We start from the raw sequence: 22,509 nt of genomic DNA, 5'->3' as shown, positions 1-22,509 counted from the left end.
AAATGAGTTGACTATACACATGGGATGATTTCACTGAACAACAAAAGAATGGGAATATTGAATGATCCCAAATGATTCATCGCATCTCCCGAAATCCTTTTCAACACACATTTGTAAAATGATAGTTTAGAAACTAAAGCTTTGGTTGTCTTCCTCTCAGTCTTCAATGTCTTCTCCCTAGACCTCCTCAATGTCCACCTCTTGAACATCAGACTCTGAGGCCTCATCTTCACTGTCACTTTCCAACCTTGTTGAGGATGGCTCGTTGTCAGGCTCACAACCCTCAAATTTGCCCGATGGCCACTAATTTCTTAACCCTTGTATTGGTCAGCCTGTTGCGTGCTTTGGTGTGTGTGTTCCCAAACAAGGACCAGTTGCGCTCTGAGGTGGTTGATGTTGGTGGTATTTGGAGCATGATGGAGGCAACAGGGGAAAGAGCCTCACATCCACAAAGTCCCTTCCACGAAGTGGCTGAGATATGTTGGCACAACTGCCATATTGCATCTCCATCCCAAAACCCTTGCTTGGAAGTGTACTTCGCCAGACTGACAAGAACCTTGCCCTCATCCAGGCCAAGGTGGCGAGACACGGTAGTGATGACACCATAGGCCTTGTTGATCTCTGCATCAGACAGGATGCATTTATCTGACTACGTTACTCCATTGAGTCAAAAAAACTTCTGATTCCAGGAGGACCGTGAGCTGTTGCTATCGATAAGGTGTCTGATTCCTCATTTTCACCTTGAATAGAAGTCGAGGAACTTTTGTCAGAGGTTGCTTGTTGTGAGCGCTGAGGGAACTTTACACACTTGGCCAGATGATTCTTCATCTTTGTTGCATTCTTCATGTATGATTTGGCACAGTATTTGCAAATGTACACAGCTTTTCCTTCTACATTAGCTGCAGTGAAATGTCTCCACACATTACTTTCCCAGAAACATGAGAACAAAATGAGTAATTTTTTTCTAAGTACAATTCCATGTACAGATATAGTTAAGCAGTTAGATTAAACAACTTATTTTGAAAGATAAAGGTTTTAAAATGCAACATGTATGGAAACAGGTGAATTAACACTCCTCAGTTACAAGCTCAAGCAAGCTAAAACCCAGATGGTAGCAAAAACTAACTAGCAGAAATTGTTAACAAGTTAGAAATAATTTAAACACACTTTGCTGTAGGCTACTATTTACTAGTTAACAAAAAATAAAGTAGTATAACATATTTTCACCCCACCCAGTATTGTTATCAAAACTTACCAGAAAGCATGTAGTCCTTGGCTCAGACAGTGTATTAGTGTGGGCTCAATAGCATCTAATTAGTGTGCAAGATTTTGAGAATCAGCTGTACATGTGATGGAAGAGTGCACTGTGCATGCAGAGGGTTGCAATTCCATTGAATTGGGGATAGTTTAACCAAAATATGCCACAAGACCTAGAATTGCCTTATGTGTATCCCACAAAAAAGGTTCACTGTTATAAGCCAACTTTGTTGTTGAATTTAAGCAAAATTCCCCAAATTCCTGGGCTTAACTTTCCATGGAAAATGTCCTGAAAAATTCTGGACATTTGCTGCAAGGTTTCTGACCCTTTGCACCCCTAGTAATGATCATGCTTTTGAATCAGTTTCTTGATATGCCACACCTGTCAGGTGGATGGATTATCTTGGCACAGTAGAAATGCCCACTAACAGGGATATAAACCATTTTGTGCGCAGAATTAGAGAAATAAGCTTTTTGTGCATATGGAAAATTTGGGGATCTTTTATTTCAGCTCAGGAAACATGGGACCAACACGTTACATGTTGGGTTGATATTTTTGTTCAGTATAGTTCCTGGGTGAGGGAGCTTACTCGATGACTTCAGTAGCATTCCCACTACTTGGCGCTAAGCTCCATATGTAGCCATGCCATGTTCCTTTTTAGTAAGAGCTGCAATGTCTGCCAGGACACCCAAATAAGATCACAGTAAGACTCCCAGATCAGAACATTGGTTATGCCGCACTGTCCAACACCAAACTCACACAATCTGCCATAATCACACAATTTAATACCCTGGAGACTTTTTTTGCAAATTGTTTCTCACATTTACGCTGAGGGAAAGAAATAAGAATACTCGTCTCACATGCAGGCAGATGACGGCCATATCTGTAATTCAATTAACACTAGCATTTCCATCTGATATGCTAATGGATACTTTTTGGCAAATGGAGGAGATTGGACCGTCACTTTGTCTAGTCCAGGGTATTCATTAGCACCAACCACAAGCACGACACCGGGATAAATTGAATTTTCAAATCTCTAAAGGTCAAAAGGAGTGCAGCCTTCGGTCGGTGCCCCATCGGTCGGAAAAATACACATTCTCCCCGACAATTGAACCGGTTTTTTTTTGCTGTTGAAATTCAATTGAGGGCTAGAGATTCTCATGAGATGTTTCTGAGAAAGAGGGGGAGAAGGAAAGGAGCGAGACCGATACTTGTTCACTTCCTGTCTCATGCCACTGTGGGTAGAGGTCACAGGATTGACACACTCCTAGCATGAGCTCACCTCTGTCTCCCCTGTTAGCCCTGCCAAAACCACATTAGTGTTTACAACAGGGAGCTGGTCATAGAATTAACCCCACAGAACACATAGTAGACTGAGCATGTCGGGTCAACAGAGAAAAGGTCTAAATCCCCCTAAAACAGTTTTAAACTAAGTGGTGGGAGGAGACCAACTGATGGGTTTAGTGCAATTCCTACATGCTCGCATCTGAAGACTTGAGGCACTGTCCTGAAACAACCCCCATCCTTATAACCCTGAATATCTGAAGTATCAAGTCCACTCAAACCAAATGCTTCCACATAACATTTACAACCAGTCTTATCTGTCAAAGATGACCCTCGACCGCCTACGAAAGCAGCGATACTAGAAATGCATCCATTTGTTCCCTGTATGGCCTTTCTGCCTTGTTCTGCACATTTCCTTGTATTGTTCCATAATTGTATTCAGCATTTCCCTTGTCGCTACTAACGCCATCTACTTTACTTTAGCACTTAGCTGAGAGGCATTCTAAGCAACTTTTAACGGCTTTCGGCAGCACAAATAATGCTGTCATATTTTCCGATCTCTTCTCAAGTGATTGAAATAAGGGAAGGTATAGCGGGAATGATTGGCGGCCGCCGGGCGGGCTAGTCGCTTTGGGGTATTGGCGTAACACGGCAGGTCATTTGCCTTGGTTGTTTGGGTAATATATTTACCCACTGCTGCTCTGGGCTGGATATTCAGAGTGGAAGACGCTCTTACACTGTAGTGTAATGTTGAGAAAGTAGCTGACCTAATTCTTCTTTTGTATGTGGCAGTGAATCGTGTCTGTTCTAGACAATCTTTATCTCGCTGGACATTCCAGAATGTTTAATTTAAGCCCCTGGTCTCTCTCTTCTTCTACATTGGTACATAGATACAATCTCTCCTCTTCTACATTCATACATAGATAGGATCTCTTTCCTCTTCTCCATCTCTTACTCCTCTATTGTTGTCACTCATCGTCCCTCCTCTCATCCTCCGCCATCCCCCTCCTTATCTGTTTTCCTCCTTTCTGGGAAAGTTCAGTTCCTTCTGTCATTCACCCTTCTCCAATGAAAACACACATTTACACTAGGCTCCACATTGTTAATTACCCAGTCTTTGGTGTGGAAAGCATGTCTGAAAGCAATATGTCCTAAGGAATTGTCTGTTTTGTTTTGTAAACTGCTCAACCCTCCCTCCTCTCTGTTTTCCCTCGGTCTGACTCACATGGCTGTTGTTACTAGGCCTACTGGACAGACTGGTTGGCCTGGCAGGCCTGCCATTTGGGACCAGTCAATCTAACTTACACATCATTTGGTAGGTTCAACATCATTTACTGACTGTTTTGGTATGTCTCGTTACAATCGAAAGCCAAAGCAGTCGTAGTAAGTCCTGTTAGAAAGTTTGATAAACCTATTCTGCCCACTAGCTCTCAAATTCCATTGCCCACTGATGCAGGAACATGCACAAACTGCTCTCCTCTTATCACAATGGAACTATTTCAGCCTTACTGGTTATCTCTAAAAGTTATCTATTGCTCCTCTCATCTCTCTTCTCTCTCCCCCACCTCTGCTGTCTTTCACTTTTTTTAATCTTCTACCCCCTGACTCACCATCTCGCTCTCTCCATTTTTCTCTGTTCTCTTTCCCCTCTTCCCTTTTCTGTCTCTCTCTGTCTTTCTTTTTGTCCCTCTCTTCCTCTCTGTATAGCAGGGCAGTGGAGTGTGCGGTGCTTCCAAACTGACCCCGAAAGCTACATGTGTAACTAGAGTCTTCATGGAGAGGGAAGGCTAGATGTGATCATGGCACCTATCTAAAACTAAAGGAAACAATTACACCACATCGATTCATAGTCTCTAACTCTGAATGCTCGTCTATGAAAAGCCAACTGACATTTACTCCTGAGGTGCTGACCTGTTGCACCCTCGACAACCACTGTGATTATTATTATCTGACCCTGCTGGTCATCTATGAACGTTTGAACATCTTGGCCATGTTCTGTTATAATCTCCACCCGGCACAGCCAGAAGAGGACTGGCCACCCCTCAGAGCCTGGTTCCTCTCTAGGATTCTTCCTATATTCCGGCCTTTCTAGGTAGTTTTTCCTAGCCACCGTGCTTCTACATCTGCATTGCTTGCTGTTTGGGGTTTTAGGCTGGGTTTCTGTACTGCACTTTGTGACATCGGCTGATGTAAAATGGGCTTTATAAATACATTTGATTGATAGTGTGTGGTGAAAGATCGGCTGCGTTTACACAGGTACCCCAATTATTTTACCACTAATTGGTTTATTTGACCAATCATATCTTTTGCCAATAATTTGGCAAAATATCAGAATTGGGATGCCTGTGTAAACGCAGCCATGAAGACACGACAATGCAAATCCATTGTGAATGCAGCCAGTGCTGTCATAGTGCTTGGCAGCGCCATTTTGCAATTCTCTGTTCTAATCAGAGCGTGTAATCTAGTGGGTGAACTAATGGGGAGGAGAAGGAAACAGGTTTGTTCAGTGAATCAATGAATGGATTAATAGTCATGTAGACCTATTTGTTTTTCTCGCATGGGTTACTTATAATTTTTCTCAATTTCTTGGTATGACAATTGTCTCCATGTTTGTGTGTGACAAGTTTCATTCCTCATGCTGAAGATATGAAGTCTGGACCAAGCTCTTGCTTTGGGAGCTTCTTTCCTTTTCTCATTTTAGATTTGTATATACCCCCTTTAGTTCATCTTCAGTTCTGTTGGCCAACTTGAAAACGTTCTCTAGACATTCTCTATCGCTACTGGTGCTAGGACGCTTTTCCTTATTTGATGAAATATTAGCCTATTATCCACTTAGCCTCTACCAGCATTGTTTCAAATATACAGACCTATTCCAATACAAGCTAGACATTAATCACACCCCTCTCCTCGATGCGGTAACATTTTGGCTGGTGGACAACACAGGTATCATCGGCCCCAGACGAAAATATGAAGTCAAAGTGAGTCAACATTTACGACCGAATACAAGACACCAGTGATTCCTTTTAATGCCTTTCCCGTTGTACTCTTTTCCCCTTCTCTCCTTGCGGGATTTATAATGACGATGGCCGCTTTTACGACTGTCTGCTTTTGGGAGCAGTCGGTGCAGCAGCATGTCTGGTGAGTTGTGAGCCTTCGCAGAGCTCTGGGTGTCCAGGCCAGGGGAGCTCATAAATGAACATGGACAGCGAAAGATGAGATGGGAAAAGAGCGAAAGGGTTGGAGAATATAGGGACGACGAATCAGGACTCTGATATATTGTAATAGACCTTTCTGAGGAGAGGTCGCGTTTCATTATGTTCAACTCAGTGAACCGAACAACTAACATTATGGAGGAAATCAAGGCGGTTCACGCTAAGGAAAGCTCCTTGTGAAACTGATATGGATAGTTTGACTAATATAATAACTTGCCAACGAGCATGCAATGCCAATGCGTAACAGGGTTGTACCCGTAGCCTAAACCAGGAGCAACACAAACATACAAAATACAGGCAAATTCAAACAGTGGCAACTCTCTACAGTTCCTGCTGAGCTGCCAGGAACCCAGAACTGGCACTGACTGTAGCTGTCGAGGCGGAAATACCGCGGGCAAGCGGTCGCATTAAACCCGCCCACATCAAGAGGATACTTATGAAGAACGCACAAGCACAACACGGCGAGCACCTTCAGATGAACTAAACCCTTGTGGTTTGTTGATCATATCTGACTGCACCAGGGCTTTTCCTTCCTTCCTTGACAAGTCCTTGGTGAGGGGCATGGTGGTGATGGGGAGGTGGAGAGAATAAATGGGAAAGAGAAATGAACAGAGAAAGAGAGATAGGAGGGGGAAAGCGGGGGAAAGACAGTGAGTAGAGGGGAATATATAACGAGAGGTGCAGAGGGCCTGTGGGGGGGCTTGAGGAGATGCTTGGAGGGCTAAATGCTGATGCACACTGGGGCTGTGTTCAGTCATTGGAAGACTTGGTTATCCTTCTTCTGTTTTTCCAAGGCTTTAGGGGTGGGGCGGATGTGACACCTGTTGTGTGCTGCTTGCATTTCTATCTGCAACACTTCATAATGTTTCATCACACTGAATGTAACCCCAGTCTGTCTTTTTTAACTGTCCCTGATTCAGAGATTTCAGAAGGGGAGTGAGGTGGGGGTGGGGCAGTGTGTAATAGAGGTCGCCCGATTATGATTTTTCAACGCGGATACCGATTGTTGGAGGGCCAAAAACCCGATACCGATTAATCGGCCGATTTGTATTTTTTGTAATAATGACAATTACAACAATACTGAATGAACACTTACTTTAACTTAATATAATACATCAATAAAATTAATTTAGCCTCATAAATAATGAAACATGTTCAATTTGGTTTAAATAATGCAAAAACAAAGTGTTGGAAAAGAAAGTAAAAGTGCAATATGTGCCATGTAAAAAAAGCTAACGTTTAATTTCCTTGCTCAGAACATGAGAACATATGAAAGCTGGTGGTTCCTTTTAACATGAGTCTTCAATATTCCTAGGTAAGAAGTTTTAGGTTTTAGTTATTATAGGAATTATAGGACTATTTCTCACTATACGATTTGTATTTCATATACCTTTGACTATTGGATGTTCTTATAGGCACTTTAGTATTGCCAGTGTAACAGTATAGCTTCTGTCCCTCTCCTCGCTCCTACCTGGGCTTGAACCAGGAACACATCGACAATAGCCACCCTCGAGGCATCGTTACCCATGTAGAGCAAGGGAAACAACTACTCAAAGTCTCAGAGCGAGTGACGTTTGAAACGCTATTAGCGCGCACCCGGCTAACTACCTAGCCATTTCACATCCGTTACACCAGCCTCATCTTGGGAGTTGATAGGCTTGAAGTCATAAACAGCGCAATGCGTTGCAAATGGCTGCTGGCAAAACGCACAAAAGTGCTGTTTTGAATGAATGCTTATGAGCCTGCTGCTGCCTACCATCGCTCAGTCAGAATGCTCTATCAAATCATAGACATAATTATAACATAATAACACACAGAAATACGAGCCTTAGGTCATTAATATGGTCGAATCCGGAAACTATCATCTCGAAAACAAAACGTTTTTCCTCTCAGTGAAATACGGAACCGTTCCGTATTTTATCTAACGGGTGACATCCCTAAGTCTAAATATTCCTGTTACATTGCCCAACCTTCAATGTTATGTCATAATTACGTACAATTTTGGCAAATTAATTCGCAACGAGCCAGGCGGCCCAAACTGTTGCATATACCCTGACTCTGCGTGCAATGAACGCTAGAGTTGTGACACAATTTCATGTTAGCAGGCAATATTAACTAAATATGCAGGTTTAAAAATATATACTTGTTTATTGATTTTAAAGAAAGGCATTGTTTATGGTTAGGTACATTGGTGCAACGACAGTGCTTTTTTTCGCAAATGCGCTTGTTAAATCAACACCCGTTTGGCGAAGTAGGCTATGATTCAATGATAAATTAACAGGCACCGCATCGATTATATGCAACGCAGGACACGTTAGATAAACTAGTAATATCATCAACCATGTGTAGTTAACTAGTGATTATGTTAAGATTGATAGTTTTTTATAAGGTAAGTTTAATGCTAGCTAGCAACTTACCTTGGCTTCTTGCTGCCCTCACGTAACAGGTAGTCAGCCTGCCATGCAGGCTCCTCGTGGAGTGCAATGTAAGGCAGGTGGTTAGAGCGTTGGACTAGTAACCGGAAGTTTGCAAAAACGTATCCCCGAATTTCCCCTGAACAAGGCAGTTAACCCCCGTTACTAGGCCGTCATTGAAAATAAGAATGTGTTTTTAATCTGACTTGCCTAGTTAAATAAAGGTGTAAAAAATAATAATAATAATCTGCAAATCGGTGGCCCAAAATACCGATTACCGATTGTTATGAAAACTTGAAATCGGCCCGAATTAATCGGCCATTCCGATTAATCGGTCGACCTCTAGTGTGTAACCTGTTTTTTTGCAAGGTGCGTCCTCCAAATCCTGAACTGCGATCAGCTCCTTGAGAGTTAACATAATAAAATAAAGTCAACATTTCTCTAGACCTGCGCTCAAGTTTACCTTGGCAGAGCACCTGCGGAAGCAAGGGCACAACGCTTGTCCTCAGCTAAAGTGATTTATATTGGCATTAAAATAACTCCTGAGTTATTTTTATGCCCCCCAGCCATGCCAGTCAGCTCTTCCCCTTGCAGAGTTTGCCTTACAGAACAGAGTTTTCTATCAGACCATGCACTGTTAGATCACTGATCCTGTGTACTGACACTTACTATCCATTTACTGCTGGGAATAATGCATTTAATTAATAGCCAATTACTTGAATTGTAATACATTTTGACTGAAAAATGTTTTGATTCATTGGCGAGAATCTCGTCTGTGACTTAAGTACCTTGAGGAGTTGAATATATAATTAGTTTAATGTGGGTTCCTACTGCATGCCACCCATTCAGCCCTGGTCTGACTATGCATATGTTTCATTGGGCTAATGACGCTTTAAATGACCAGTTTACCCTATGCCCTCTGTACTTCCCGTGTGTGTGCGCTTACATGACTTTTCGTGTGTGTGTGAACCGCAGAATGACTACATGTCTGAAATGACCCCCTTTCCTCAACACATATGAATAGTAACACATGAATAGTAACCCATATGAATGGTAACTAGGGTTGCACATTTTGGGGAATATTCATAGGTGGAAACTTTGTGGGAATTAATGGAAATATATGCAAATAAATATTAATACCATTTAAATGTAGATGTTTTTTGCATGGAATACATTTACCATATTATATGGAAACATAAACCTTTTATCTTATCATAAGTAGGCATAATTGCAAATGATTAAAGCCTTCCAATAGAAATAATAAAAATTCAGTTACGAATCGAACTTTAATTAAATGAGTTGACTCTTCACATGGGATGATTTCAATGAACAACAAAAGGGAATATTGAATGATCCCCAATGATCTATCGCATCTCAAAAAAACCTTTAACATCTGTAAAATGATAGTCTAGAAACTTAAGCTTTGGTTGTCTTCTTCTCAGGCTTCCATGTCTTCTCCCTGGACCTCCTCACTGTCCACCTCTTGAACATCAGACTCTGAGGCCTCATCTTCACTGAGGATGGCTCGTTGTCAGGCTCAAAAAGCCTCCAATTTGCCCGGATGGCCACCAATTTTTCAACCCTTGTATTGTTGAGTGCTTTGGTGTGTGTGTTCCCAAACAAGGACCAGTCCCACTCTGAGGAGGCTGATGTTGGTGGTATTTGGTGGATGATGGAGACAACAGGGGAAAGAGCCTCAGATCCACAAAGTCCCTTCCACCAAGTGGCTGATGAGATGTTGGCACGACTGCCATATTGCAATGCCATCCCAAAACCTTTGCTTGGAAGTGTACTTCGCCAGACTGCCAAGAACCTTGCCCTCATCCAGGCCAAGGTTGCGAGACACGGTAGTGATGACACCATAGGCCTTGTTGATCTCTGCATCAGACAGGATGCTCTTGCCAGCATACTTGGGGTCCAACATGTACGCTGCGGCATGTATGGGCTTCAGGCAGAAGTCTTCATGCTTTATATGTATTTCAGAACTGCAGTTTCCTCTGCTTGGAGCAACAATGAAGTGGGCAGGGCAGTATGGATTTTTTCTTCTTACATCTGCAAGCAGTCTGAACATCAGACAGGAAGGCATTGTCTTCCTCAATCCGTGCAATAGCTACTGCAATAGGTTTCAGAAGTTTCAGGCTGCTTACCACTCTCTCCGAAAATACATCATCCAGGAGGATCCTCTTGATGGGGCTGTCCATATCGGCAAACTGTGATATGGCCATTTCTTGGAGAGACTCTTTCCCCTCCAGGAGACTGTCCAACATGATGACAACACCACCCCAGCGGGTGTTGCTGGGCAGCTAACATGTGGTGCTCTTATTCTCCTCACTTTGCTTGCTGAGGTAGATTGCTGCAATAACTTGATGACCCTTCACATACCTAACCATATCCTTGGCTCTGTTGTAGAGTGTATCCATTGTTTTCAGTGCCATGATGTCCTTGAGGAGCCGATTCAATGCATGAGCAGCACAGCCAATGGGTGTGATGTGATGAGGGTAGGACTCCTCCACTTTAGACCAAGAAGACTTCATTTTCACAGCATTGTTTTTCACCAGTGCAAATACCTTCTGTGGTCCAAGGACATTGATGACTGCCATCCGCTCATCTGCAATGTAGAGACCGGTGTATTTGTTGTCCCTTGTGTCTGTGTTCTTGTAGAATACTGATTGAGGGGTGGAGATGTAGTTAATTATTCCTTGCCCACGAACATTAGACCACCCATCAGAGACGATTGCAATACAGTCTGCTTTCTCTAATTTGCTTGACCTTCACTTGAACTCTGCATCCAGCAAGTGTAGATGAAGCATGTCTGGTTGGAGCGGCGTATGCTGGGTGAAGAACATTCCGAAATCTCTTCCAATACACATTGCCTATGAGCATCAGAGGTGAACCAGTTGCATACACAGCTTGAGCAAGACATTCATTAGCATTTATCTGACTACGTTCCTCCATGGAGTAAAAAAAAAACAGGAGGACCATGAGCTGTTGCTATCGATAAGGTGTCTGATTCCTCATTTCACCTCGAATAGAAGTAGAGGGACTTTTGTCAGAGGTTGCTTGTTGTGAGCGCTGAGGGAACTTTACGCTCTTGGCCAGACAATTCTGCATCTTTGTTGTATTCTTCACATATGATTTGGCACAGTATTTGCCAATGTACACAGCTTTTCCTTCTACATTAGCTACAGTGAAATGTCTCCACACATCATTTTCCTGTTAACATGAGAAATGTTTTTGTAAAAGAACAACAAATACAATTCCATGTACAGATAAATAGTTAAGCAGTTAGATTAAACTCCTTTTGAAAGATAAATGTTTTAAAATGAAACGTATGGAAACAGGTGAATTAACACTCCTCAGTTAGCAGGCTCAAGCAAGCTAAAACCCACATGGTAGCATAAACTAACTAGCAGAAGTTGTTAACAAGTTAGAAATTATTTAAACACACTTTGCTGTAGGCTACTATTTACTAGTTAAAAAATGTCATAGAAAATATATTCACCCCACCCAGTATTGTAATCAAAACTTACCAGAAAGCATGTGGTCCTTTGCTCAGACATTGTAGTAGTGTGGGCTCAATAGCATCTAATTAGTGTGCAAGATTTTGAGAATCAGCTGTACATGTAATGGCAGAATGCACTGTGCATGCAGTTGGTTGCAATTCCATTGAATTGGAGATAGTTTAACCAAAATATGCCACAAGACCTAGAATTGCCTTATGTGTATCCCACAAAATAGGCTATTTTTATTTATGAAAGCAAAATTCCCCAAATTCCTGGGCATAACTTCCCATGGAAAATGTCCTGAAATATTCAGACCCTTTGCAACCCATATGAATGGTAACCCGTATGCAGATTGTGCTCCCGGCCTTAGTTGAGATTGAATCCACGGGGGAGGAGATTAAGTAGGGGTTTTGGGGTTTGCTCCCATTCCCACATCCCCACTCTAACACCGCAAAGACCCTCAAAGGCAAATCTTTGCGTTGTCTTCGAGTGCATGGTAAAGATTAGAGTTTGAGGCTTGCCCACTCCATCTGAGTGTCTTTGTGTGCTACAGTAGTCTAGGTGTGGCTGTGTGTGGGTACTACTGCTAGTGTTGGTGTGGCTGTGGCTGTGTGGTTACTACTGTTAGTTTTGGTGTGGCTGAGGCTGTGTGGTTACTACTGCTAGTGGCGGTGAGGCTGTGGCTGTGTTGTTACTACTGTTAGTTTTGGTGTGGCTGAGGCTGTGTGGTTACTACTGCTAGTGGCGGTGAGGCTGTGTGGTTACTACTGTTAGTTTTGGTGTGGCTGAGGCTGTGTGGTTACTACTGCTAGTGGCGGTGAGGCTGTGTGGTTACTACTGCTAGTGGTGATGTGGCTGTGTGGTTACTACTGCTAGTGGCGGTGAGGCTGTGGCTGTGTGGTTACTACTGCTAGTGGCGGTGAGGCTGTGGCTGTGTGGTTACTACTGCTAGTGGCGGTGAGGCTGTGTGGTTACTACTGCTAGTGGCGGTGTGGCTGTGTGGTTACTACTGCTAGTGGCGGTGAGGCTGTGGCTGTGTGGTTACTACTGCTAGTGGCGGTGAGGCTGTGGCTGTGTGGTTACTACTGCTAGTGGCGGTGAGGCTGTGTGGTTACTACTGCTAGTGGCGATGTGGCTGTGTGGTTACTACTGCTAGTGGCGGTGAGGCTGTGGCTGTGTGGTTACTACTGCTAGTGGCGGTGAGGCTGTGTGGTTACTACTGCTAGTGGCGATGTGGCTGTGTGGTTACTACTGCTAGTGGCGGTGAGGCTGTGTGGTTACTACTGCTAGTGGTGGTGAGGCTGTGACTGTGTGGTTACTACTGCTAGTGGCGGTGAGGCTGTGTGGTTACTACTGCTAGTGGCGGTGTGGCTGTGTGGTTACTACTGCTAGTGGCGGTGAGGCTGTGTGGTTACTACTGCTAGTGGCGGTGAGGCTGTGTGGTTACTACTGCTAGTGGTGGTGAGGCTGTGACTGTGTGGTTACTACTGCTAGTGGCTGTGTGGTTACTACTGCTAGTGGCTGTGTGGTTACTACTGCTAGTGGCTGTGTGGTTACTACTGCTAGTGGCGGTGAGGCTGTGTGGTTACTACTGCTAGTGGCGGTGTGGCTGTGTGGTTACTACTGCTAGTGGCGGTGTGGCTGTGTGGTTACTACTGCTAGTGGCGGTGTGGCTGTGTGGTTACTACTGCTAGTGGCGGTGTGGCTGTGTGGTTACTACTGCTAGTGGCGGTGAGGCTGTGTGGTTACTACTGCTAGTGGCGGTGTGGCTGTGTGGTTACTACTGCTAGTGGCGTTGAGGCTGTGTGGTTATCGTTTTCGTGAACCATCCCTTCTATGACTCCCACTCTCTTTCTCTCACACTCTCTCTCTCTTTCCCACCTACTGCAGCGTTGGTCCGGCGACGCTTGGTTTTCCTACCGCTGGCACAGATGTGACCCACTTGTTAAAAATGCAGCAAGGAGAGAATTAGCTTGAGCTCTGTGCGAGGAGTCAGTCACTTGGCTTTTTTCTTCTCTCCCTTCCTCACCGAGCGGCAAGTGCTGTAATTGATATGCCACTGGCAAATCAGCTGTGCGCCGGGGCCGAGCGGGGGCCATTATCTGAACGGACAGGTTTAGCGCCGGGCTCCGTCAAAGAGCTGTATCCAACTGGCTACTTGGCTACCCGTCTATATAATAGCCATGTTATTGTTACTCATTGTGTATTTATTATAACTTTTTTTATTACGTGTTTTACTTTTCTATTATTTCTGTATTTCATTTCTATGCATTTTTTGTATTCATTTTATTTAACCTTTTATTTAACTAGGCAAGTCAGTTAAGAACTAATTCTTATTTACATTGACGGCCAAACCCAGACGACGCTGGGCTAATTGTGTGCCGCCCTATGGGACTCCCAATTGCGCCTGCTTATGTTGAGGAGTCTCTTACACATGTGAATATTTTTTTTTTAAATAATATAGATGCACAGCCATATCTGCTAACTGGCTGGGCTGGCACTGTGCATTTATTAGTTTAGGTATCCCCTTTCGACATGAAGCCGAAAGCCAGGCCTTTAATTTAAATTCCGGTGGAGCAGCCTGCCAGCACCTTTCTCTTGTTGTCGCCTCCTCCAGATGCTCTCCTTTTTCTTTTTCTCCATCTCTGTCTGCTTCTCCCTCTCCCCAGCACATTCATCTTGTCCAGGCTTTCATTTGTGGAAATTCGATGACACAAATCCCCCTGACCCTTGCTGTTACTAGAGCTGCCATGGTTTGCAATTCCATACTGTCTTGTACCGACCTCCACTCACTGTAGATGGAGGAAAAGGGGTGGCAATTGCCTTGCATTTTAATGGTTAACTTTTTGGTTTGTAAAAAGGCACATTTTCCTCCTGAATCTTCCTCCAATGTGTGTACACACCACACACACACACACACACACACACACACACACACACACACACACACACACACACACACACATTGGTAAACTGACCGTAGTTCCTCCGTGCATCCTTGGGGAGTGATCGACAGATAGGCCAACCCCTCAATCACTCTCCAGAGGAAAACCGAAGATAAGGGAAGGAAGAAATAACATTTCTCCCTCCCTTCCTTCTCCTCTGTTTGATTTTCTCTATCTCTCATGCTTTTGTTCCTCCCTCCCTCCCTACCTCCTCATCTTTCCCAATTCAGTTCAGTCATAAAATACCCCTCCGCCGACACTTTCATAGTCAAGGTGAAATTGAGCCGGGCCACTGAGAGTTGCTGCGCACAATTTGGCATAATCAGCATTTACAAGAGAACTAATGTCCCGGTATCGCCGGAACTTAATTGGCCTGTCAAGCAGCGCTGAGGCGAGCCAGCTCAAAGCTCTCTGCCATCATTGTCACTGGAGGACACCCAAAAGAAAGGGAAAAAACGTCCTTGTCCATTACTTCCACTCCCCCGTCAATCAATCCCCCTGCCCGTTCCTCCTCTCTCTATATTGTGTCTTGTGGATCTTCTGTGCCATGGGAATCCAACTCTTGGGGCATTGTGGTTGCATATGAAACAGGATTCATTTAAATTAATGTATGGAAGCCGAGTGAGTGCTGGCACATGTCACATATGAGCGTCTCTTCATTTTGAAGCATTAGAGAATATGATGATGATGGGGGTGGGGGGGGGGTGGAATTAGGGCTAAGTGCTGCTAAATCCAGTCAATCCCACTCCCACACCGGGAATGGCAAAGTGGGCCTTGGAACATCAACTCAGAACATTTGGCCTACTTCGGTTTGGATGGGAAGCAGATAATTAGAATCTGACTGCTGGGAGTGGAGGACTGGGTTGGGTTGGCTGGAGTGGAGGACTGGGTTGGGTTGGCTGGAGGGGAGGACTGGGTTGGGTTGGCTGGAGGGGATGCCTGGGTTGGGTGGGCGAACAATACTTTGTCTGGAGTGGAAAACGGGTTTTGCATTATTGGAGCCGCAACAACAATGACGACGACAACAACAACAACAACTGCAATTTATCTCTCAGGGATGTGTGTGGTATACGTGTCTCAACTCTAGATCCATCTCATTCATTAATTTTTTTCTAGCTTATATTGTACTCTACGTCCTGATTGCAGCATAAACGTGCTGAATTTTTACTCTACTTCCCTCAGGGTAGCAAACATGAGAGCTGCAGATCTGCCACAGAGCAAAAGCGAACCATGCCTCGATGCTATTGGCCGAACAAGGCCCTAATTGGGAGAAGAGGGGGACGCTGGGTAGCTTCCTGATACCGCATACAGCAACCCACACACTGGGAGGCCTGGGAGGGAGCAGACCTCGATACAAATTGCGGGGTTTCAATAGAAGAAAAAAAAATGTTTTGTAGTCATACACCGGATAATTGTAGTAAAATGTGTTGTTTTACAGCGTTAAGTGCCTTGCCTTGGGCACATCAACAGATGTTTTACCTTGTCTGCTCCGGTATTCGAACCAGGGACCTTTCAGTGACTGGCCCAATGGTCTAACCACAAGGCTTGCTGCTGTCTGTAGGGCGCCCCCTCTGGCAATTTTCTAAGCAGACCATCTCCGATCCTTCACGATACTGTTGAACTTATGAAAACTCATTGCAGTGTGACTCATTATTGTACCGCGCGTTTGGTAATCCTCCTGTGGCTCTCGCTAACTATCTTCCTTCATAATGTAGTCACGGATATCACTTTGCATCATTTATTAATCTGGGGTGGGTGAATGCCCTCTGAACTTTTGTCTAAATTTAGCAGTGCATCTCGTCTGCTTATAGGCTCTCCGGCTGATGCATAATCAATAGGAAATGTTCCATCGTGACTCATAATGTGTTTTTTGCCTTGCAGGGCTCTCACCCGTGCTGCTGTGGATGATGCTCTGGATGAAAACTCAGCACACAGAGAGAAAGACACCGGATCAATAGGAGCTTTCCCCCTCTTCCCCTTGGCCCATCCAGCCTCCTTCCAGGGGAATATAAGCTAGGACATAAACGGATCCGGACTAGGTGCCGGAGTGAACCCACCCACCTCCCCATCCCTTCCCCCAGAATTGTCTCCTGCAACCCCCAGATATGTGGCCCCTATTGAGGTCACTCGTTGCCCCACGCCTGGGGAACCTGCTCCTTCTGGGGGTGCTGGTCCTCTTGACTGTCCCGTCCTTGACCAGAGGTCAACCCCAGCCCTTCAAATCCTTCTCCCCACCAGACTGGGGGCTGACACACCTGGCTATCCACAACAAGACGGGTGAGGTTTACGTTGGCACGGTCAACTGGATCTTCAAGCTCTCTAGCAACCTTACCAAGCTGCGGAGCCACATGACTGGACCCGTAGTGGATAACGAGAAGTGCTATCCCCCGCCTAGCGTCCAGTCGTGCCCCCACGACCTTGCCCAGACCACCAACGTCAACAAATTGCTTCTCATCGACTACGCCCAGAACCGGCTCATCGCCTGCGGGAGCACCTCCCAGGGAATCTGCCAGTTCCTCAGGCTGGACGACCTGTTCAAACTGGGTGAGCCGCACCACCGTAAGGAGCACTACCTGTCCAGCGTGACCGAGTCTGGCACCATGTCTGGGGTCATCATCACATCCCAGCACGGCCCCGCCAGCAATCTCTTCATCGGCACACCCATTGACGGCAAGTCTGAGTACTTCCCCACGCTCTCCAGCCGCAAGCTGATGTCCAACGAGGAGAACGCCGACATGTTCAGCTTTGTCTATCAGGACGAGTTTGTGTCCTCACAGCTCAAGATCCCTTCGGACACTCTCAGCAAATTCCCTGCATTTGACATCTACTATATCTACGGCTTCAGCAGCGAACAGTTTGTCTACTACCTGACCATGCAGCTGGACACTCAACTCACTTCGCCTGACGCCTCTGGCGAACAGTTCTTCACATCCAAGATCGTCCGCCTCTGCGTGGACGACTCGAAGTTCTACTCGTACGTGGAGTTCCCCATCGGCTGCACCAAGGATGGGGTGGAGTATCGTCTCATCCAGGACGCCTACCTCAGCCATCCCGGCAAGCAGTTGGCTGACTCCTTAGGAATTTCCGAAGACGAGGACATCCTGTTCACTGTGTTCTCGCAGGGCCAGAAGAACCGGGCCAAGCCGCCCAAGGAGTCAGCCCTGTGCCTGTTCACACTGCGTCGCATCAAGGAGAAGATCAAGGAGCGCATCCAGTCCTGCTACCGGGGAGAGGGGAAGCTCTCACTACCCTGGCTGCTCAACAAGGAACTGGCCTGCATCAACTCAGTGAGTCCTGTGGCCCTCTGAACACATTTACATTTGAGTCATTTTGCAGAAGCTCTTATCTAGGCCAACATACAGTTAGTGCATTCATCTTAAGATCGCAAGGTGGGACAACCACATATCACAGGCATAGCAAGTATAATTTTCCTCTCAAGAAGTTATCAGCAAAGTTAGTGGTAGTAGGAAAAGACAAACAATATTGATCTCTCTTATTCTCTGATTCAATTCTGCTATGTCTCAGAAATCCGATTCTCTTTGATTCCTATTATGTATTTTCAGAGAATATTGAACATAAGGCCTAAGCTCTGTAATGGCACACCTTGTAGTTAGACAAGGGCAAGGCATACTGTAATCTCACTGAACATCTGTCAAACTTGAAGAGACTGTAGTTTCAGCCGAATCAAATTTTATTTGTCACATGCGCCTAATACAACAGGTGTAGACCTTACCATGAAATGCTCATTTACAAGCCCTTAACCAACAATGCAGTTCAAGAAATAGTTAAGAAAATATTAACTAAATAAACTAAAGTAAAAAAAAGAAAAATAACGCAATAAAATAAGATAACGAGGCTATGTACAGGGAGTACCAAGTCAATGTGCGGGGGTACAAGTTAGTCGAGGTAGTTGGTACATGTTGGTTGGGGTAAAGTGACTATGCATAGATAATAAACAGAAAGTACCAGCAGTGTAAAAACAAAGGACAATGTAAATTGTCCAGGTGGCCATTTGATGAATTGTTCAGCAGTTTTTTATAGATTCGGGGTAGAAGCTGTTAAGGAGCCTTTTAGACCTAGACTTGGCTCTCCCGTACCACTTGCTGTGCGGTAGCAGAGAGAACAGTCTATGACTTGGGTGACTGGAGTCTTAGACAATTTTGTGGGCCTTCCTCTGACACCGCCTAGTATATAGGTCCTGGATGGTAGGAAGCTTGGCCCCAGTGGTGTATTGGGCCATACGCACTACCCTCTGTAGCGCCTTACGGTCAAATGCCGAGCAGTTGCCATACCAGGCGGTGATGCAACTGGTTAGGATGCTCTCGATGGTGCAGCTGTATAACTTTTTGAGGATCTGGGGACCCATGCCAAATCTTTTCAGTATCCTGAGGGGGGAGGGGGGAATGTGTTGTGCCCTCTTCACAACTTTCTTGGTATGTTTGGACCATGATAGTTTGTTGGTGATGTGGAGGCCAAGGAACTTGAAGCTCTCGACACACTCCACTACTGCCACGTCAATGTTAATGGGGGCCTGTTCGGCCCTCCTTTTCCTCTATTCCACGATCATCTCCTTTGTCTTGCTCACATAGAGGGAGAAGTTGTTGCCCTGGCACCACATTGCAGGGAGTACAGGAGGGAACTAAGCACGCAACCCTGTGGAGCCCCGGTGTTGAGGATCAGTGTGGCAGATGTGTTGTTGCCTACCATGGCTACCGACTTGAGTGCTATGGGTCGGTCATCATTTAGGCAGGTTTCCTTTGCATCCTTTGGCACAGAGACTATGGTGGTCTGCTTGAAACATGTGGGTATTACAGACTCGGTCGGGGAGAAGTTGAAAATGTCATTGTAGACACTTGCCAGTTGGTCCGCGCATGGTCTGAGTACATGCCCTGGTAGTCCGTTTGGCCCCGCGGCCTTGTGATTGTTGACCTGTTTATAGGTCTTGCTCACATCGGCTACGGAGCGCGTGATTACACAGTGGTCCGGAACAGCTGGTGCTCTCATGCATGCTTCAGCGTTGCTTGCCTCGAAGTGAGCATAAAAGGCATTTAGCTCATCTGGTAGGCTTGTGTCACTGGGCAGTTCGTGGCTGGGTTTTCCTTTTATAGTCCGAAATAGTTTGAAAACCCTGCCACATCTGATAATCATCAGAGCCGGTGTAGTCGGATTCAATCTTAGTCCTGTATTGAAGCTTTGCCTGTTTGCCTGTTTGATGGTTTGTCTGAAGGCATAGCGGGATTTCTTATAAGCGTCAGGATTAGTGTCCTGCTCCTTGAAAAAGCGGCAGCTCTAGCCTTTTGGTGCGGCTGTTGCCTGTAATCCATGGCTTCTGGTTGGGATATGCACGTAAGGTCACTGTGGGGATGACGTTATCAATGCACTTATTGATGAAGCCGGTGACTGAGGTGATGTACTACACAATGCCATTGGATGAGTCACGGAACATATTCCACTCTGTGCTAGCAAAAAGTCCTGTAGCGTAGCATCCGCGACATCTGACCACTTCCATATTGAGAGAGTAACTGGTACTTCCTACTTTAGTTTTTGCTTGTAAGCAGGAATCAGGAGGATAGAGTTATGGTCAGATTTGCCAACTGGAGGGCGAGGGAGATCTTTGTATGCGTCTCTGTGCGTGGCGTAAAGGTGGTCAAGTTTTTTTCCCTCTGGTTGCACATGTGACATGCTGGTAAAAATGAGGTAAAGTTAAGTTTGCCAGCTTTAAACTCCCCGGCCACTAGGAGCGCCACTTCTGAATGAGCGTTTTCTTATTTGCTTATGGCCTTAAAACTTGTTGAGTGCCAAATGGGTTTGTGCCAAATGGGTTTGTGGCGGTAAATAGACGGCTAGGAATAATATAGTTGAGAACTTTCTTGTTAGATAATGTGGTCTACTTCTTATCATGAGGTACTCCTACATTAGGCATGCAATATCTCGAGACTTCTTTAATATTAGACATCATGCACCAGCTGTTATTGACAAATAGACACACAACCTTGCCTCTCGTCTTACCAGACGTAGCTGCTCTGTCCTGCCGCTGCACAGAAAACCCAGCCAACTCAATGCTATACGTGTCGTTGTTCAGCCACGACTCGGTGAAACATAAGCCATCACAATTTTTAATGTCCCGTTGGTAGGATAGTCTCGACCTTAGATCATCGAGTTTGTTTTCCAGTGATTGCACATTGGCCAATAGAACCGTTGGTAATGGCGATTTACTCACTCGCCTACGAATCCTAACAAGGCACCCTGACCTTCTCCCTCTGTATCTCTGCCTTTTCTTCATGCAAATGACGGGGATTTGTGCATCGTCACTGGAGAGTAGTATGTCCTTCGCGTCGGACTGATTAAAGAAGAAATCTTTGTCCAGTTCGGGGTTAGTAATCGCTGTTCTGATGTTCAGAAGCTAAGAGACGGTATCAACAACGTTTATGTACAAAATAAGTTACTAACAATGGAAAAAAAATACTTTACAAAATAGCACAGTTGGTTAGCAGCCATCTCCTCCGGGGCCATTCTGGAACAGCAAGACTTCAATTATCATGATTTTGCCTCAGATAGATGTTGGCGATGGATACATGCATAGCCTATGCAATGCATGCACATATAAACACATAGCTAGTAGTGATGAGGGAGAGAATCTATAGTTGCATATCACCATTTTATTTTGGACAATTTTATATAGATTCTGACTCGATAAAAAAATATAAATAGCTTGTTCTCTATCTTTTTAACCTCTATGGGCTAGGTGGGACGCTTGCGTCCCACCTACGTAACAGCCACTGGCAGCCTGTGGCGCGATTTTCAAAACGTTAAAAATCCTATTACTTCAATTTCTCAAACATATGACTATTTTACAGCTATTTAAAGACAAGACTCTCGTTAATCTAACCACACTGTCCGATTTCAAAAAGGCTTTACAACGAAAGCAAAACATTAGATTATGTCAGCAGAGTACCAAGCCAGAAATAATCAGACACCCATTTTTCAAGCCAGCATATAATGTCACCAAAACCCAGAAGACAGCTAAATGCAGCACTCACCTTTGATGATCTTCATCAGATGACAACCCTAGGACATTATGTTATACAATACATGCATGTTTTGTTCAATCAAGTTCATATTTATATCAAAAACCAGCTTTTTACATTAGCATGTGACGTTCAGAACTAGCATACTCACCCTGCAAACTTCCGGGGAATTCGCTAACATTTTACTAAATTACTCACGATAAACGTTCACAAAAAGCATAACAATTATTTTAAGAATTATAGATACAGACCTCCTCTATGCACTCGATATGTCCGATTTTAAAATAGCTTTTTGGTGAAAGCACATTTTGCAATATTCTAAGTACATAGCCCAGGCATCACGGGCTCGCTATTTAGACACCCGGCAAGTTTAGCACTCACCATAATCATATTTACTATTATAAAAGTTTGATTACCTTTTGTTGTCTTCGTCAGAATGCACACCCAGGACTGCTACTTCAATAACAAATGTTGGTTTGGTCCAAAATAATCCATCGTTATATCCGAATAGCGGCGTTTTGTTCGAATGCGTTCCAGACACTATCCGAAATAGTAAAGAAGTGTCGCGCGCATGGCGCAATTCGTGACAATAAAATTCTAAATATTCCATTACCGTACTTCGAAGCATGTCAACCGCTGTTTAAAATCAATTTTTACGACATTTTTCTCGTAGAAAAGCGATAATATTCCGACAGGGAATCTCCTTTTCGGCAAACAGAGGAAAAAAATCCCAAAGGCGGGGGCGGTCGGGGTCACGCGCATAAGCCCAGTGTCCCTTGATCGGCCACTTGAGAAAGGCGATAATGTGTTTCAGCCTGGGGCTGGGATGACGACATTCTGTTTTTTCCCGGGCTCTGAGCGCCTA

At 44.7% G+C, this 22,509-nt stretch overlaps 1 protein-coding gene across 5 annotated transcripts in view; it reads left to right on the top strand.

Annotated features, from left to right (window-relative positions):
- The window catches only part of LOC106583586 (plexin-A1), a 371,415-nt gene that overhangs the window by 42,370 nt on the left and 306,536 nt on the right, over nt 1-22,509 (top strand). For all 5 annotated transcript variants that reach the window (XM_014167946.2, XM_014167944.2, XM_014167947.2 and 2 more), the window contains exon 2: nt 16,498-17,903. In XM_014167946.2, the coding sequence (XP_014023421.1) occupies nt 16,722-17,903 (1,182 nt within the window). In that variant the 5' untranslated portion in view covers nt 16,498-16,721. The remainder of the gene's footprint in view (nt 1-16,497; nt 17,904-22,509) is intronic.

Source organism: Salmo salar, chromosome ssa22 (assembly GCF_905237065.1).
Source record: "Salmo salar chromosome ssa22, Ssal_v3.1, whole genome shotgun sequence".
In the NCBI taxonomy this organism is placed as follows: Eukaryota; Metazoa; Chordata; class Actinopteri; order Salmoniformes; family Salmonidae; genus Salmo; species Salmo salar.
This window is presented reverse-complemented; position numbering and strand designations above follow the sequence as displayed.